Source organism: Colossoma macropomum, unplaced genomic scaffold (assembly GCF_904425465.1).
Source record: "Colossoma macropomum unplaced genomic scaffold, Colossoma_macropomum, whole genome shotgun sequence".
In the NCBI taxonomy this organism is placed as follows: domain Eukaryota; kingdom Metazoa; phylum Chordata; class Actinopteri; order Characiformes; family Serrasalmidae; genus Colossoma; species Colossoma macropomum.
In genome coordinates, this window is record NW_023496043.1 from 1,426,775 (window position 1) to 1,445,880 (window position 19,106).

The 19,106-nt window shown below is 39.2% G+C and overlaps 1 protein-coding gene across 1 annotated transcript in view; it reads right to left on the reverse strand.

Moving 5' to 3' along the window:
* vps8 (VPS8 subunit of CORVET complex) overlaps positions 1-19,106 on the reverse strand; it is a 153,998-nt gene that overhangs the window by 107,174 nt on the left and 27,718 nt on the right. The window contains 6 exon segments of the mRNA XM_036564837.1: positions 8,280-8,326; positions 11,164-11,253; positions 13,091-13,137; positions 13,504-13,594; positions 15,353-15,388; positions 16,754-16,828. Coding sequence (XP_036420730.1) covers positions 8,280-8,326; positions 11,164-11,253; positions 13,091-13,137; positions 13,504-13,594; positions 15,353-15,388; positions 16,754-16,828 — 386 coding nt within the window.

The window sequence follows — 19,106 nt, forward strand, 5'->3', positions numbered from 1 at the left end:
CATTATATCCGTAACCTACAGCTAGCCCGCTAACAGCTGGGCCATGCTTCTGAGGTCACATAAGCTCCCGTTGAGCCGACACTGTCATACTATACTCATAGTTTCTCGTGTGTGCCATGCCTGTTAAGCACTATTGCGAGGAATCACTGTTAGGTGATGGCATGGAATGGAATATAATATTTAAAACCATGTTTTCATTATAGTGTATAATCACCTGTAACTACGAGTCATTGTGCATTCGTTAGCTTAGAATGAGCCCTTCATATCCACATAGGGAGCAGGTCCTCTTCCAACAGAGGCCACCATGTTTCTACAGTAGCCCAGAATGGACAAACCAAACACTGGCTCTGGAGAGTGCTTTATGCCTTTTTCGCTGAAGCAGCAGTTTGAATTTGGCGGACACAGTTTGACACAGACAGAAAAAGAATCAGTGGTTGCTGCCGATACTGGCTGACCATTTAACAAAATCAGGACAGGTGATGGCGGAAACCTGATAGCCACCCTAGGTTCTACAACACGCTTGGAAAGGGAGTGGTGAGGGAGGGGTGTTCAGTTGGTTGCAATCTGGAATCTCACCACCAGATGCCATTAAATCGTACACACTGCATCTTTAAAAGTCGAATTATGTTAATGTGTGGGAATACTAGTATCTTGTAATGGCTTGCATGAAATAAATAAATTAACGAGCAGGAATTGAGTTTTTAATCATCACTGTTTCCATGGTAACTCACCACTGGCCTATTCCCAAACAATTTTAAACTATAATTAAAGCCTCAATAAATCATTCAATGCTTGTTACTCACTGAATGAATAAAAGTATTTTACTCTGACGGCCCTACTTGGCCGACTGTCTACATTTGTGGTTAGAGGGGGGACTGTTCTGAGTTTTGATCCAACTATCACTTTACAGTGTTTACTTAAAAAAATAAATTCTTAAAAGTTGAGCTGAGCTGAGGGAGAAAGAACTGATAACTTTTCCAAAGTCTAAATGCATCTGAGAACAGAGGCACTAAGGCTTGCTAGTGGCGCTTTGAGAGCAGCTAAGTGCACCAATACCTCCGCCTTTACTTTTAGCCACTGCCCCGAACAATGCACAGGAGTGAATGGCTGCTTCGCCCCGAGCAAAAGCACAGCTCCACTCTGTCACAGGGCCATACTGAGATACAGCACTAAACTGACACACACTCCTACAGCAGTGTGGCCTTTTTACCGAGACTGTGCGAGGAAGCGTGTGTGACGGAGCGTACATCCCTAAAGGGGACAGGCTAGCGTGAGAGCCAAAACACACACACACACACACACACACACACACACACACACACACACACACACACACACAAAAGCTTTTTAAGGACAGACTGCAGTGGGTAACACAAATTTGTGCTCCGTCTCAAAACGCACACAATCAGTCGCTCTCGCCCAAATCTCCAGTGAAAGCCTCTTTCGTGCTGTAAACAGTGTGGCGGTTTAAATAATGTCATCGTCTAGCTGGCTCTGAGCTGTAATGTGAGATATAAAGCGTCACGGCCGTCACACAAACTCATGTCCTTAGCAGTGAGCACCCTGCCTGCCACACACTCAACTAATACGTGACTCCGCCCTCCAGCACTGCACTGACTCAGCGGGGCAAGACAGGACATCAGCCTTACAGCTCCACAATGTCTGCGGTATATCAAGAGTAATCATGCTATTAAAGTAAGAGTTCAGCCAAAAATGCAGGTGTCTGAAGTTTGCTTCTTTAGTTTGGCACTGGAGGAGTTAGCTTAACGTAGGTAACAAGTAATGGAAGCTTACAGCCACCAATTAGCTGCGTGTCTACATCACGCATTTGCCTAATCGGTCTTGCTTAAAAACAGATTTGCTAACATTGTTTCTAACACTGTACGACACACTTATCTATTAACATGAACAAATGTATGTTGCATAGCTAAAAACTAGGGATGGACCAATACCATACCTTTACCTTACAATACCGATACTCAATCCTTAAGTACTGGTCAATACCGAGTACCTATACGAATACTAACTCTATCTAACCTAACTAGCATATAAGTCCTGATATTTATACTCAGCTTGACTAAATTTGTGGGGTATCGGTGAAACTAGTATCTTAAGAATTCTAACTGATATATGATGAACTATTACTGCCTTCCCGTGAAATACTGCCGTTATATATTTTGCCATGAAATGTTTTTACTACAGCTTGTCAACCCACATCATTGATGTGTTATGTCTCCTGGCATGCGCCAGAAATTGCTTTGTAATATTGGCCATAGGTATCGTTATCCCTGTCGCCAATACTGATACTGCGTTTAAGTGCCAGTATCAGCACCATTACCGATATGGTATCAGTGCAACACTACTACAAAGAGTAGAAGCCATCTTGAAAGTTGTCTGTACTGTTCATAATTTAATTTACATTTAATTTAGTATGATCAGACACTACAAAAGCAAGTCTATTTGAGGCACCCAAGTGGCGTAACCATCTAAGGGTGCATTCACACCTAACTTATTTGGTGTGGACCCATCAAACTTTTTCTTTAGTTCGGTCTGTTTGGACAGGTGTGAGCACTCCACCTGTACTTAAGTTCACACCAAACAACAAAAACATGGTCGATCAAAAATCTGAAGTGAATCTTGATTCAGTTCACTTTAGCTGTTGTAGTATGAAACCAATCAAACCAAATGAAACAGATGCAATGTCACAAAAATCCAAACTCTGCTGATAGCATTATTGTCCCCATTATTGTCCCCATTATTGTCCCCATCTGAGAGGACAGGTAATGCTAGCCTGCATCCGTGTCTGTTAGCTGATGAAACAGAATTGGCAGGTGGCCAATTGTCCTCCAAGCACACTGCATTAGTGGGAGTTTGAAAATATGTGATGGCACTTCACCTATTTTGGAGAGAGCACAAGCTAGCCTTCACCCCCCCTAGTTTGATAGCATCATCTAATAGGGTGGAGACCTTACTAGCGGGTGGAAATCGGACACAGCTAAATTAGGGACAAAATAGTTTTAAAATTAAGATTACTTTAAAAACTCAACACAGTTTCAGGCAAATGTTTAGGTTAGTTATTTTTCTTCTTAACTACGTTAGCCTCATAGCTTCAGAGTAAAAAAGTGAACTTCTGACACCAAATACATCTTTGATGAACAACTACATATGAGGTAAGGGGGATAATTTGATTTCTGGCCATATCTGGAGGATCTAAGAAAATCATTAAAAAACAAAATGAGGGGAGAGAGAGTGAGAGAGAGAGAAGGAGTGAATGTGAGAGGAAGAGAGACAGGCAGACAGAGCAAGCAAGCGAGTGAGACAGAAGGCAGAATTTCCACTCTCCTTAAAGTCAAGCTGATGTTCCAGACAGTAATGAGAGTTTGTATGAACCTGGCCTTGGGACACTGTGTGTGTGTGTGTGTGTGTGTGTGTGTGTGTGTGTGTGTGAGAGAGATGTCCTCGCTCCATCTCAAACATCCAAGATGCATCATAATAACATCACAACAGTTAGTGAAAGTCTGTACACTGTATGCTCCAGTGATTTCCACAGAAAGAAAAACAGTGAAAAAGGAACGCGTGCGTCTATCTGGAGAGCCTCGTGTCTGTTTAAAGCCACAGTTCAGGCAAAAATCTCATTTACATAGTTTCCCTCTTAGCCCAAACTGTAGTCCATCAGCCAAGATGTGTTTGGTGTCTGAAGTTTGCTTCTTTAGTTGTATGCTGGAGCTACGAGGCTAATGTAGCTAACAAGTAAAGGAAGCTTATGTACACCCGTTAGTTTGTCTCATACATCCCTAATACATTTGCTCACGTGGTTTCTGACAATGTGTGATATACTGTTATCTATAAACAAACATGGACAAAAGTACAGCCAAATTTCAGATGGCTACCACTGTTTTTAGCTACACGCTTTCGTTGGAGGTAGGTTTGAAATGATATAGGCACATCAAAACTGTCTCGGCTTACTGATTATATTTACAGTAAGAGAACATTGTGCAAATTTGATTTTTGAACGAACCATCGCTTTAAATCAGCTTCTTACAGACAGAATGACAAAAACGGTCAGTTTAAACATTCTGCTGGAGTGAAGTGTGTGCATGCAAGTTGAGTCAGCCAGGATGTGTACTTCACCCTGCAGTCTGAGACCAAGCTCCACAGAGTGTCCTCAAGCGTTTTCAAAAGGATGAAAGACAGTCTGCATTGCATTTAGGAGACGGAATGTCTAGAGACAAATATGTACATATAAATACTGCCAAACAGTAAGGGGGGGTGTACTCACTGACCATTTTATCACCCTTTAACACCCTGCCCATTAATGGAATGGATCACCACAACACTATTTGCATATCGCTGCAGTCCAAAGAAAGCCATGTATGTCCATTTTTTGTCAATTTTGTCCTTTTCATTGTGTGAAAAATGTATGATGTTTGGAGCAATAGAAATGCTCTAAAATCACTCGAAATAAAATCTCTTCACAATAACTTACGTTAAAAGGTAAGCGCATGTTCTCTGAGTTTGCCTGAGCACAAATCTGAAGACAAATTTTTAGTGATCAAACCAAATTTCAACAAGTTTTTAACCATACTAAATCCAGTCCCTTGGTCACACAGAACTACAGGTTTTTTAATGAAACAACAGAAAATCCAAATCTGACTGTGAATAACAGTATAAAAATAACAAACATCAGAATTGAAATGATCACTGTGAGATGATCATCCAATTTATACATTTTTACCACTACAGATCAATCATACAGTAGCATGAGGAATGCATTTTGGGCACAGCATGGACAGCTCAGTTGTCTGAGATATTGCTCTACTACACTTTAACACTGTTCCCAAAATGGGACTAGCTCCTTTAGTTGGGGGGGAAAAAAGGTGATGTTTGAATAAAGTCTGCTCGGTCAAAAACTATACATAAGGGTTTTTTTTTTTATGACTGTGGCTTATTTACCTAAACGGTCATAACTGACATTTATATAACCGTTTTTCCAATCTGTCATCATAAAAACAGCCTAGTTTTGTACGATATGGGCCCCTTTAAAGTCAATGTGAATGGAAAATTATATCACCTTTTCTTCCCATACTGTGGCATATTTCTGAGCGAATCGCTATGTCAAGGAGGGTCTCTGAGCTAGCTGAGCATTTTCTCTCATTGACAGGTGGAGGTGGTGGGAGGGAGGTATATTATTATTTTTATGTAAAGTAAATACATTTCAATGGAAGATTACATAAATACAAGAATTTTGTCTTTCAAATGATATGAAGAATCGTGCTTAGTATGACCAGATGAACTAATAATGAAGGTAAAAATAAATAAGTACATAAATAAATAAAGGTCCACTTTGACTTTAAAGCCTAAGTCACAGATTCATTTTTAATAGTAAGTGGCTTTTAAGAAGAAAAAGTAAATCCTGAATGTATTACTTTAAAAGTCGAATCACAGCTGATTGGCTCTGACTCATCACTTCTCTCTAAAGCTTTCAAAGTCACCTGGAGGAAGTGAACGACTCTCTCTGTGGGAAAGCTCTTTAAATATGCACAACGATGGAGTACTAAAGAGACTGAGGCTGATCTGGAGGCAGCTGGAGGCTGGAGGAAAATGAAGGCGGCTCATCAGGAGCGCAGAGCCCTGCTGGTCCCGGATCAGCTCAGAATGAGTTACAGAGCTGTAATTAGAGCCCTCAGACGAACACATGAGCCGGAATAGATTAATTGGTGTGTTTGGTGGTTAGTGGAGTTCTGCTCTTTATCCTTCTTTTTCCTCATTAACGCACACCCCTGTGGTGCTGAGTCACATGAGTGAGTACGAGGACACACACATACGCACAGGCTGTCAAGTCACGTACAAATTCACACTCAAATAACTGACGATAAAAGTGCTGAGAATCTCTCCTACCAGCTAATCAACACACACAGCTGTGCCACCTCTGTTGCTATATTCTCCTCAGCCAGCGTGCATAATTTTAGCCCACCACAACTACAAACCCTCTATTAACACTTGTTTTTATACAATTCCAGGACATGGGCTCATTAGGGCTTATTTGTTGATCATTAAAGTCTTTCAGAGTGGTTTACTGCATTAGATGTAATAGGAGTTTAAAAAGCTACTATTTTCTTTTAGATTTTAAAGTAAAGATCATTTCATGGCTTTTTGGTAGCTAAACACATACAGACTGGGAATATTTTTGGTTCCAACCCATTGTTACAGTGTACACAAATGCTTTCAGAGCTGTTTACTGCACTAGGTCTAAAACTAGTCATTATTATCTCATACTTTGGTCTGGCGTGAAATGCTCCGTTCTAGAGAAACTTACGGTCAGAATTGTTCACTGTGGTGGTGATGGGAACCAGACGTCTGAAGAGTTTAATGTGCCTGAAAGCTTCCTCACAGCAAGCTATTACAGGAAACAGTTACAAATACGATATTTTGAGAACATTTGAGAAAACATATTTTTTAAACTTCATTCATGGTAGAGAAGTAGAGTGAGAGGCAGAGAGAGATGTAGGCCAACATCACATAAGAACCCATGTGTAGGTTTCTTTTAGACATTGTGGCCCTTGGTTCCCATCACCACCACTTTAAAGAAATGAGAGTCAGTATGTTCTGTACAATGAACCATTTCACATCAGAACACTAAACTGCTGTAGGAAACACAAATTATACAGGTTTTTTAAAAAATTGGTGGAATTCCCCTTGAAGGAGCTAAAACTTTCAATAACCAATACAATTTTATACTGGCAAAAATTAAACAGTTTGCCAGTTTGTTTTCCTACAAAGTCAGGACATTTACTGTCCTAAAAATCTACGAAAACAAACACAAACACACACTAATAGACATGGATGGTTAAGAGACTGAGTGAATGCACAGCAGCAGAGAGAAGATAAGGACAGATCTTCCTTTAACAGACTGGCAAGAATACAGAAAGCCTACAGGAGACAAAAGAGCCACTGGCACAAAGAGCCCACACTTTCTTAACCTTTAACAAGGCTTTTTCAATTCATCATTAAAACACAATGGCAGTTAGAAAAGAGCATCCGGTCCAAATACTGCATGTGTTAATTCAAAGGCCATGCTAACTCTGTTTTGCTGAGATTTGCCTTAACTTTTTTTATATGTCCAAAGGCTGTATTTGTAAAACAATAACAATAACAATAACCATTTCACAATAAGCCCATTTTTCCTTTTCCCTTTTTGTTTATCCCATTAAAACTCAGTAGACAGAAAATGACTGAAGCCTTGTTAAACTCTTCCTTTTGCCACAAAGTAGATGTACACATTTCAGAATGGTTTGGAAATCCATAAATGACCATAAATAGAACCGGATCATGATTAAAGTGTCATAACAAACATGTTACGTGGACCATACATGAACAAATACATACATTTCTCTTGTGTACGACAAAACGTATTATTAATTTTCGGTAGAGGGCATCTGAAACAATGGCATCAAGTCAAAATCACGTTTACAAGGATATTATAAGCAGTGACTGGCAGAGATTTTAAGGAAAATCTCTCTAAAGTTCAGAAAAGTCATTAAGTAAGAGGGTCTGTGGGGTCTGTGGTTACACAATCATATCGGCATCTGCAGATATACGCTTAACTTAAAAAAACAATTGGACAGATGATTAGATTTGACCAATATTTCAAAGCAATATTTGACTAATTTCTACACTTTATAAATGTTTCTAAATCAACATCAGTATCAGCATCATCAATTGTGTGCAAAGGTCTAGGCACCCTCGTCAAATAACGTTTTGCAGATTGTAAATAAGCTCATAAATCCTCTGCAGAGAACACACTTCTGCACACTTTAAATACACAATTACTTTTTATTTGCTGAATTTAAAATATCGGAATAACAACAAAACATATTGTGGCGTGAACCAAACTGATGACACATTATATATGTTCTGTTTTTCAAGTTAAACTCAGCAAATAAATACAAACTGTGCATTAAAATTGACCATATTTAAGCATGTTCTTTATAGAGGATGTGTTAACTTATTATTTTAGCCTAGAAAATCAACCGGGGTGTTCCAACTTTAGTATATAACTGTATATGAAAAACACCAGATATAAACACCAGCCGACAATTCTTTTGTCAGTGCATCCCTAAAAACATGAAGGTTTAAGCAGCATTGTGGCCTTTTCAAAGTCACTCCTGTTCTGTGTTGTTCTGGTCTGATTTCATATGAATTTCTGTGATTTGTGCACAGCGTTGTGAGTGTGTGTGAGTGAGCTGTGGGGTGTTTTCAGTGGTGGACATATCACTTACGTCCTCTGCAGGAGCAGACAGTAATCCACCACGACAGGAACCATGTCCTATACAGAGGGAGAGAGAGTGCTTAGGGCAGGGAGGAGTTGACATTGCTGGGTCATTGCTGTTTATGGTTTATGGCAGATGCTTTTTAAAGATAAAAAACCTCAGGGTTTGGGAAAGGCACAGACAGAATCCCTCTGTCATATACACACATATGCACAAGACTTATGAACCCAAAGCAGCTACATCCTCATAAAAGGATAAGGTCACGCAGACACAAATACCCACTTCTTTAATAAAAGCTTAAGCTTAAGCTTAATAAAATAAGGCAGGGGGGGTAGTAGCCTTTCACTGTCTGAGTCTTTATGAGAATTGCTTAAGAGTTATTTTCATTTTAATTATTTTTACTTGCCTCAAAGGCAAATAACAGTGCTGATATAAAGCTTGTGTAATTTTGAGTCAGTCTGAAATACTGAAGTTCTTATGACAAATGGTGCAAATGCAGCAGCTGCCCACTGGTTTCCACTGTAAGTGTGTTACGAGTCAGCATATATATATATATATATATATATATATATATATATACATATATATATATATATACACATATACACACACACACATACATACATATATGTGGGTGAGCTTGTTTGTAAAACACAGTTTGGTTCCATTAAAACTCCATACAGATTTCCCCTCAACACCCCAGCCTACATATGGAATAATTAAATTCTACCAGCAGCAAACATAGTACAATTATATCAAGGGTTGAATGAGCCAAACCATAACTCTGTATAATAACTACAAATAATACAGGGCTTCCTCTTGGAGAAGTTTGGAAATGACTACATGGTCCAACACAAACTGACAGACATAAAATCAATACTTACTGTATCTTTTTGTATTACATAATATAAATAAAAATAGAATGCAATGATATGCAAATCATTTAAACCATATTTTCAAAGGAAAATACTACAAAGACAACATATCAAATGTTGAAACTGAGAAAATGTATTGTTTTATGAAAAATATATGCCCATTTTGAATTTGTCACCAACACTTTCCAAAGAAGTTGTGACAGGGGCATGTTTACCACTGTGTTTCATCACCTCTTCTTTTAACGACACTCTGGAGGTGTTTGGGAACTGAGGAGACACTGCTGTAGTTCTGAAAATGAAATGTTTTCCCATTCTTGTTTGATATAAAATTTCAGCTGCTCATCAGTTCGGGGTCTCCTTTGTCGTATTTTTCATTTCATAACGCGCCAAATGTTTTCAGTGGTGGCAGGTCTGGATTGCAGGCAGGTCAGTTTAGCTCCTGGACCCTTTTAATACGGTGCTGTAATACATTCAGAGTGTGGTTTGGCATTGTCTTCTTGAAATAATCAAGGCCTTCCCTGAAAAAGACATTGTGTGGACAGCAGCATATGCTGCCAAAACAAGTATACATCGTTCAGCGTTAATGTGCCTTCACAGATGTGCATGTCACCCATGCCATGTGCACTAATGTACCCCTATACCATCATGGTTACTGGCTTTTGAACTGTAACAAGCTGAGTGGTCTTTAGCCTGGAGACAAAGTGTCCATGATTTCCAAAAAGAATTTTCAATGTTGATTTGTTGGACCACAGGACACTTTTCCACTTCCCCTCACTCCCTTTGAAATGAGCTCAGGCCCAGAGAAGGTGGCAGCATTTATGGATCCTGTTTATATATAGTTTCTTCTTTGTGTTTTTAGAGTTTTAATCTGCATTTGCGGATGCAGCATAGAGTGTTTTTCAGAAGTGTTTGAGCCCATGCAGTGATTTCTTCTACAGAATCATGCCTGTTTTTAATTCAGTGCCACCTGAGGCCCCAGATATCAAGGCCAGCAAATACCGTTTTTTGGCCTTGTCCCTTGCATACAGAGATTTCTCCAGATTCTCTGAATCTTTTGATGATACCAGTACTGTAGATGATGAAAAGCAAAAGTTCTTTGCTATTTTACCTTGAGAAACATTATTCTTGAATGCACCACTCTGTAAAAGACTGCACTGTTTGCTCTTGGTCTTTCACAGAGTGGTGAACCCTTCCTCATCTTTACTTCTGAAAGACTCAGCCTCTCTGGGATGCTTTTTTACACCAAATGTTAGTGACCTGTTGTCAAGCAACCACCAGGTGTTTTTTTTAGCATTACACAACTTTACCAGCCTTTTGTTGCTGCCGTTCTAACTTTTTTGGAACATGCTGTTGGCATCAAATTTAAAATGGGCATATATTTTTAGAAAAACAATCAAATTTCTCAGTTTCAACATTTGATATGTTGTCTTTGTACTATTTTCAATGAAACATAGGGTTTAAATGATTTGCACATCATTGCATTTCGTTTTTATTTACATTTTGAACAGCGTTACAACTTTTCGGAAATGTGATTGTATTTTTTTTGTGAAAAGAAGTAAACACAATCTCTGCAGCAAACTATTTTAATATTTAACTGACATTTCTACATTTCTCTACAAATGTTAGAGTGCAATTACTTTACATTCGATTACCTTCAACAGAAAAGTAATTGTGCCATGTGCAAATGTTTGGACACCCCACTATGTCAGTGCTTAGTAACACCCCCTTTGTCAGATACCACAGCAGGCAAATGCTTTTCATATTTCAGGAATTGTATAACGGAAGACCATGTATAGTTAGTTATTACTGAGTTAAGCTTATTTGTATGGCCAACTTAATAATTCATCAAAATAATTGGTAGATTGCTCAATTGCTGATATAATCTTCAGTGACAGCCCTGTTTCAAACTTCAATGTGAACTCTCAAGGCAGAAAGATCAGATCTGACAAAAAATTAGAACTGATTAATAAAGCCTCTAACATAAACACAGCCAACGACAGGCTAGAACAAAAGCCTACCTGGAAGTGCTGCTCCAGCACCTGGATCTTCCCCTGTTCGGGACATTTCTTCAAAGAACGCTCTACGTACTGGAACAAAATCTCCACCATCTGAGAGGAAATAGGGAGCATCAGATCTGGATGTCCAACAGCCAATTAGTACTCTCTCAGTTTTCCTGCTAATGCCTCAAATTCACATATAAGAACACAAAAACCTCACACATATGCTTAATGAGTAATCACTGCCTTGACTCAGTTGAATTTACTCATGTATGTACTTAATAATACTAATTACTTTATATAACACAACTAAATTAAACATCTCAAATTAATTAAAGCAAAGCAGCCAATTCGCAACTGTCACAGCTTTCTCTGACTGTATGAACATGTACACATTTACCCCTTTAACTTCAGGCTTTTTATTATGTTATTAACCTTCAGACATTAGAGCCATAACAGATAACAGGCACTCGACACAGTCCTATCTGGCCCGCAAAAGTATTTTAATTTAATATTAGCATGTTTCACAATGCACTGCACTACAGTCCCCAGCATTCACTGTAACGTAATGTGCACTCCAGCTTTTCTACCCCAACAGCAATCTATGGGACAGCGGTTACACCTCAATTCTGCACAATTCTATAGTTCCACACCAGTCGTATCACCAAACAACTAACTGCAGTTAAGCCAGTAAAAACACTTTACAGCTCAGCAGCTCAGAAATTGAGCCCAAATATTAATGAACTTGCAGCAAAGAAAAGATGCCAGTTGTCTAGTTCAAGCAAATAGGTACAAAAACTGAGCTCCTGGGGACATTTAAATTTTGAATGTTTTAAATATTCATGTAGTATTCTAATGTCTACTACATGTGCCTATATTTTACTGTTGAAGAATTTGGATATTTTGAATAAACAATGGTCAGTTCGGTTTATAGCAAAGTGTTAATTAAAAATGAAATAAAACAGATGTTCTCTGGCCCACGGATTTGTTGAGATTTTTTAAAATATGGCCCTTTTAGTGGTCGAGTTTGAAAACCCTGCATTAGCGTAACTACTATGAACGGTTCAGTAGTATCGTGCTCGTAGACAAGAGTAAAGAACTGAAGTGAGTGCCTACAACTGCTCAAGACTGACTATTGATCCTGCTTGTTTTAATGGCTTGTTGGAACTGCAGTTAAACTCTTCATTGGAAAAAATAAGCTTTATATCAGACTATATAGACTTTCTTGTTATGAACATAAATCGTTTATATCAGGGGTGTCAAACTCAACCACTAAAAGGACCATATTAAAAAATCTCAACAAATCTGTGGGCCAGAGGACATCTATGTTTTATTTCATTTTTAATTAACGTTTTGCTATAAAACAGACCTGATCAGCGTTTCTTTAAACTACACAAAAACCTCAACAGTAAAATATGGGCACTTGTAATAAACCTTGAAATATTATGTGATTACTGGAAATATATTTTTAAAATGTAAATGTCCCCAGGAGCTCAGTCTTTTAAACCTACCTATCTGCTTGAACTAGACACATGGCATCTTTTCTTTGCTGCAAGTTCATTAAGACTTGGGCTCAGTTTCTGAGCTAAGCTAACGTTAAGTGTTTATATTGGCTGCACTGCAGTTAGTGGTTTGGTTATGCAACTGGTGTGGAACTGTGTAGAACTGAAGTGTAACCGCTGTCTCATAGTTCGCTGGTGGAGTAGGAGAGTCGGAGCGCACATTACGTGCAGTGCATGCTGGGGACTGTAGTGCAGTGCATCGTGAAACAAGCTAATATTAATAGAAGAATAAAATACTTTTGCGGGGCAGATAGGATTGTGTCACGAGCCTGATCGGGCCTTGTGTTTGGCACAAGGGATTTAGATGAATTGATGCATTGATAAAAACCCGTCAATACATTGAGTGGTTACTTAATAAGCATTAGCAGCAGTCCTATTTATGCTACCTTATCAGCCACCACTCCCTTCCTCTTCACAGGATCCCCGAATAAGCCTGAAAAACCAGAAGACAATAAACACAGCATGAGGGACTCTAGTCCACCAACTCCATCTGAATCTCAGAACTACACATGGGTGCTAAACAGTAATCCAACATTTCTTCAATACCAATAATGCATGTTTGAGGAACTGATTATGCCATTCTGCTGCACAATCTGGTATTAGCATATGACAGCAACTTTCCAGAGAATGAACATATGGGACTCAAGGATCATGTCTTCAAAGCACTGCTGAACTGTTTTTGGTGGATGAACACTGACTGAGCTCATTAGGGCTACAGATATTTATTCCACCTGTTGCTGTAACATCACAGAAGCAATGCTAAAACAGAAACATATAATGAGAATGAATGCTGACTCACCCAGTACGGCTTTGGCTGTGCCCTCGTGGAATGACCAGGCTAGAGAGAGCGCCTCTGTAAACTTCTCCTGCTTTAGTAAATGATCCACACGCTGTGAGGAAACCAGGAAAACACTAAATACAGCTACAAAGTAGTAATAACAAGCATTCTTTCTCACTGCTGTGAGGTTTAATTAGCTTTACAGAACACTGGCAAAAGTCTCATTCAGCCTAATTAGACATGAGAACTGAAACTTGTGAAAATATTTACACTTTAGGGGTGTAAGAATTCACAAATTTCATAACTCGCTTCCATATAATGATGTCATGATGCTATACATTTTCCAGTACAGCAATTTTTTCCCCCGATTTTCACATTATTAGATTGTTAAACATTATAAATGTATATCTGAGACATAGGTATACTGCATGCACTGTGCTAAGTACAAGTTAACGTGTTAGTTGCAAGCTAATACTCGCCTATGAGAAATGAATTCAACTTTAAGGTAAAGTGGAAGCAATCTTTTCCAACTAAGGACTGTCTGCCAACATTGTGGGAGGGCCGATTGATTTCTTTCATTACACTTCATACAGTACAAGCAGTATTAAAATGAGCATTTTTAGTACTTCTTTTATGGCATGTATTGTTCAATGCCCCATGTGTTCCTAATTGAGAGTCTGGTCTCAAACATCTGTTGAACAGTTGCACACAAAGTAAAATTTAGTGTGCCTTTTTCATTTTAATTGATATTTAGTTTTGCATGTCTGTGAAAAGACTGTCAGGATAGATTTGGATGCAGTTCTTGACATGTAATAGAGGTCTGCAGGTAAAAACATCTGTTTTAAGGAGAAAGTTCACCAGCCTGAGCGGCTTTAGGCCCAACCCCATTTCTTATATTTACTCCTACCCCTTGTTTTTGAGTGTCACCTTGTCCCTTGGAACGGAGTTACAAGTTGTAGTGGTTGAAATCTTCTCTATGAATGGGACAACCCTCAAATACAATTTACTTCATTAACAGGCTACTAGCGGTGCTTTGTGGGCGACCCTGCCAGTCTGAAGTGATAGCAATGGAGGGTAAAGTTCAGCAACCTCGCTGCTGGGCTTTGGTTCAATTTAGGGCATCATATGCCTTCAAAGTGGGGGGGGGAGTTATGACACCTGAGGCGCCAGAATGGAAATGCTGCACCATTTAAGGTGGAACGGGAAATTTAGCTAGCAACCTACCGAGACTTAAGCGTACTATTAGCTAATGACATTAAACTATGACACTACAATGGTTATCGTATTTTTTAACGGAGAAAAGACTCATATTTGTAGGTTTCTTTGGTGGCTCGTGCATCCATCTTGCTTTTTTCCCCCTCATTACACTCTGTTTGGAGAGCGCGTCTGAAAACCTCTGTTTGGAGGGCCGTGTATCCCAACACTTTGCTCTGCCCCTTTATCTATGCAGTAGGGGCAAGGGGTGAAATGGGATTGGGCCTTAACGTTGCTAATAACATTATAAATAGTTATTCCCCCGTTATTTCCCCAAACCCATTCGATAATTCAGCAATTTTGTGTGACCGGTACTTCTTGACCTTCTCAGCAGCATGTTTAGGGTCATTGCCCTGCTGGAGAATCAATTTCTTGCCAATCAAACATTTTCCAGAGAATTCTGCATGCCTTATTAACATTAGCTCGTACTTATCAGCTTTCAGCATGCCTTCAATTAAAGACAAATCACCAAATCAAAAACAGAAAGTACAATATGTTCACATGGCTGGGTCAAAAGTTTGACTGTACAGCCAACTGCACAGCTGTAACAAGTAGAATTAGCCATACTGGTAAATGAAAGTTAATTACAGTGTAATGGGTTAAACGTTATACATACCTCACGCCAGTTTCTAAGGGTCATAACATGGACGGACTGCATGAAAAAGGCAAATATAAAGCATTAGGATATTGTAACAGGTGAACACAGCAAACAGCTTTTAACGGAACGCCAGTGTGCATGCTAATCACAGTGACCTACTAACACTTTCAACTGCTTACCCACTGACACTTTAATTAGAAATATCACTCCCTCACCCTCTCTCTCTCCCTCTCTGTCTCGCTCGCCCTTGCTTCCTCCCTCCCTCAGGTAACCGGCAGTTCATGGAGGGCAGCAAGGCGAGCAGACCTCGTTGAATATTCATGATATTCACATTCTGCGCGCTGTCTTATTAGCATAATTGCAGCGGCGTATGCCAAAAGCTCAGTTAGATGTGATGGAAGACTCAGCCAAAAAGCCACAGCTCCTCCCCAAACCCCTCATTTAGCCACTGTTTGATGCTGTTAGCCCTTTTAAAAGAAACAAAAGAGCCACTACATACAGACTCCCACATACAGACTCACTTGTAAAAATCATAATTCTCGACCAAATAACAAACAAGTGCCTTGATTTTATAATAACGGCATAGGCTGTTCTAGAAGACCAGCATGTTTAGAACTACATGTGAAAAGAGACAAACTGATAAACTGAGGTTTCGTTTGTGTCTCTATTGCATTTTCTCTGCAGTCTGTCTCACAAAGCCGGCTAACGTCAAGCTTCAGTCCTGGGTTTCCAGTGTTACGACGGAGGATCACCTGTTAACAGGCTACATACACTGCTCACCTAGCCTGCTTCAGAAGACGTTAGGGATCATAAACAGCTCTTGGATCAATCAGGATCTGGCTTGTGACTGATCACCAGAGCTGTGGATCCAGCACCAGCCAGATTGGATCTGTCACCTTGTTCACGTATTAAAGGGGAATACCACCGATTTTGCTAAATTTCTGCATAATATGACAGTTCAGATGACAACACAGTCATTCAGAGTGGTTTCGATGTGAAACGGTTCATTTTAGAGGAAAAATTTACAGACTCAAAATTCTTTGCAGTGGTTGTGAGAGGAAAACCAAGGTCGCAATTTCTACAAATCTGCAAATACAGCTATTTTATTTCCCTCCCAAAACCACTATTGAAATTACACGTCTTCTAAGTTTTTATATGTAATGTTGATAATTAATTCACCATATATATATATATATATATATATATATATATATATATATATATATATATATATATATATATATATATATATATATATATATATATATATATATATATTGAGATTTATAGCTACAGATGAGCTATCATCTCAGGCTTTACATCTACAGGGTGGACTGACAACACAGGTGCGTGAAATGGGATTTTGATTTCAAGCTTAACCTGCTTCATTAAAGAGAGTCCCGGAAACTGTGTCTGTACCTTCGTTCCTAGGTAGACGATCTGGCCACCATAGCTGCACACAGACTGGTAACATGCCTTCTCCCCTACCAAAGCCTGCAGAACAGAAAACAGTGTTATTTATAGTTAAATTATTCCATAATGTAAGGCCCCATTTAAACCATTTATTCACAGCTGATACCAAATATAAAGCTGATTCAAGTATTTACAAGCAAGAGTGCTTCTCTCCGTATCACTGGGAATGTGGATCTTTCTTAACAGTCTACAATAATGAGGTGAAGCTGAGCATGGCCTCATTTTAGTGGCAGGAGATTAAATTAGTCTAAAGGGCTTCTCCAGTGTTTTTCAGCCTAACCTCTGTCTGCCACATCTGGAGCAAGCGGCTGATTACCATGGACAAATGCACAATAATTTTAATTATATTTCCCTACTTAAAAAAGAACAGACAACTCACTGACTGGAAACACTTCCAATAGAAGCCAGTGGGTAACTGCTGAATTTCGTCAATAAGTGTATTTTTGTAGAACACTCTCACCCTTCACTCTTCACCCTTCATTTATTTTATTTCCAGTCAAATCAGACAAAGTTATTAATTTTTCAGCATCAGGGAAAAAAAAAAAGCAGAAAACATTGTCTTAGTATTTGGTGTGTCCACTCTTTACAGTTTCCACTCGTTTCAGGAGACAGTTTCTCAAAAAATCTGCACGATTTTCCCACACCTCCAAAGTTCAATCTTTGAAGTGGGTTGTATTTTCTGCTACTCACAGCCCAAGTAATCCCAAACACACTGAGTGATGTTGAGGTCTGGAGTGGACAATCCACTGTTCTGTGAACACCAGCAGCTACCTCAATTCAAGAAAGCAGCTTTAAAGAAAATCAGAACCCCAGCTCCAGTGAGCAAGCCAAGGGCAACAGCAGCAAAGAAAAACCTGCCAAGAGCAAGAAACCTTGAGATGAACTCAAAAGGGGAACCTATCCTTAAAACAGAAATACAAACAGCTACATGAACATGCTTCCTCGGTTTCACAAGTACATCTTAATCTTCTCAGCAGTGTTGGTTGGGGTTGTTATAATGCTGTGGAACTCATTTCTTGCCCATCAAACATTTTCCACAAGGGTACTGCATGATGTGCTCAAATATGAAACACTATTTCGCCAAGTATATTACACATTTAAATTTGCCTTGGTGAGTGCACACATGTATGATGTGTCAGCAACTCAAATGCTAAGAAAAAAAAAAACAAAAAGAACATCTGCCTTGGGAGCCAAAACATTTTATGTCCATTTATTTAAGCAACGTTTTACTATCTTGGCTGTAAGTCTTAGTATATGCTAATGTATTAGTATAGGCTTAAAAATATAATATAAATGAAAACACAGACTAACTTTGCTCTGCTTTAAGCTTTAGCTCAGCTATAGCCAGTTTTTTTCAGAGCTTTCTCGCATCTCTGGCAGGAAACTTTTCCTCAAAAGTGGAATAATTTTTTTATGTCTCTCAACATTAGACCTTTTACAAGGCTGAAGTCAGCTTCTCTTTCGCCAGCTTCTTGTTCGAATTTTCCCGTTTCACCTTAAATGGTGCCTGAGGCTCCAGAAAGTAATTGCTGCAAATAAGCTGGAACAGGACAATTCAAACGAGAAACTGACTTCAGCTTCATGACTTTAGTGTTTGACAGTTTCTTGCTGCAGATTAAATGTATCAAGAAACCAGCTGGAATGCAAAATAAGTCCATTCGTCTCCAATTTTTCGATATATGTCTTAAATCTTTCCCTTTGCCTTTTCCTTAGCTACTAGCTAGGCAAGACTGTTGTCTGTGTTGCTATTGTGACCAGTAGTCAAAGCGCCAATCTAAAGGGTTAAAGGGTGAATTAGCAGTTATACATTAACTCCAGTGTTTAAGACTATTTATTGTTAAAATTGTGTTAGTATGACCAGCAGAGCTTCGTTTTACCGCAAAGCAGGATTACCTAAAAATCTAATTCTGCTGTGGAGCCGCAACAGGGCAGTAAAAGAGCCGACGGCTGCACTATACTATTATAAAAACCTGTTAGCATGTCTGGTTGTGCTGATTTTGATGGCCCCAAATCTTCTACCAGAGGGACAAGTCTGGAGGAGGTGATGTCCAGGATGAGAGGGGTCAGCTGTAAGTTTGCGGGTGCATTTCATTACCCTGCAGTCGCAGATGTTCTGAAGCACTGGCAGACGAGGTCCAATGATCCTCTGCACTGCACTGATTATACACTGGAATCTGTCTTGTTGTTGTTTGTACTTATTAGCATTAATGATCCTTTCAATTAAAACCTATAATGCTGTTCTACTTTCCTAAACTCACACTGATGTCTCATTGATGGCTGTAGACACGCCTGGGACTAG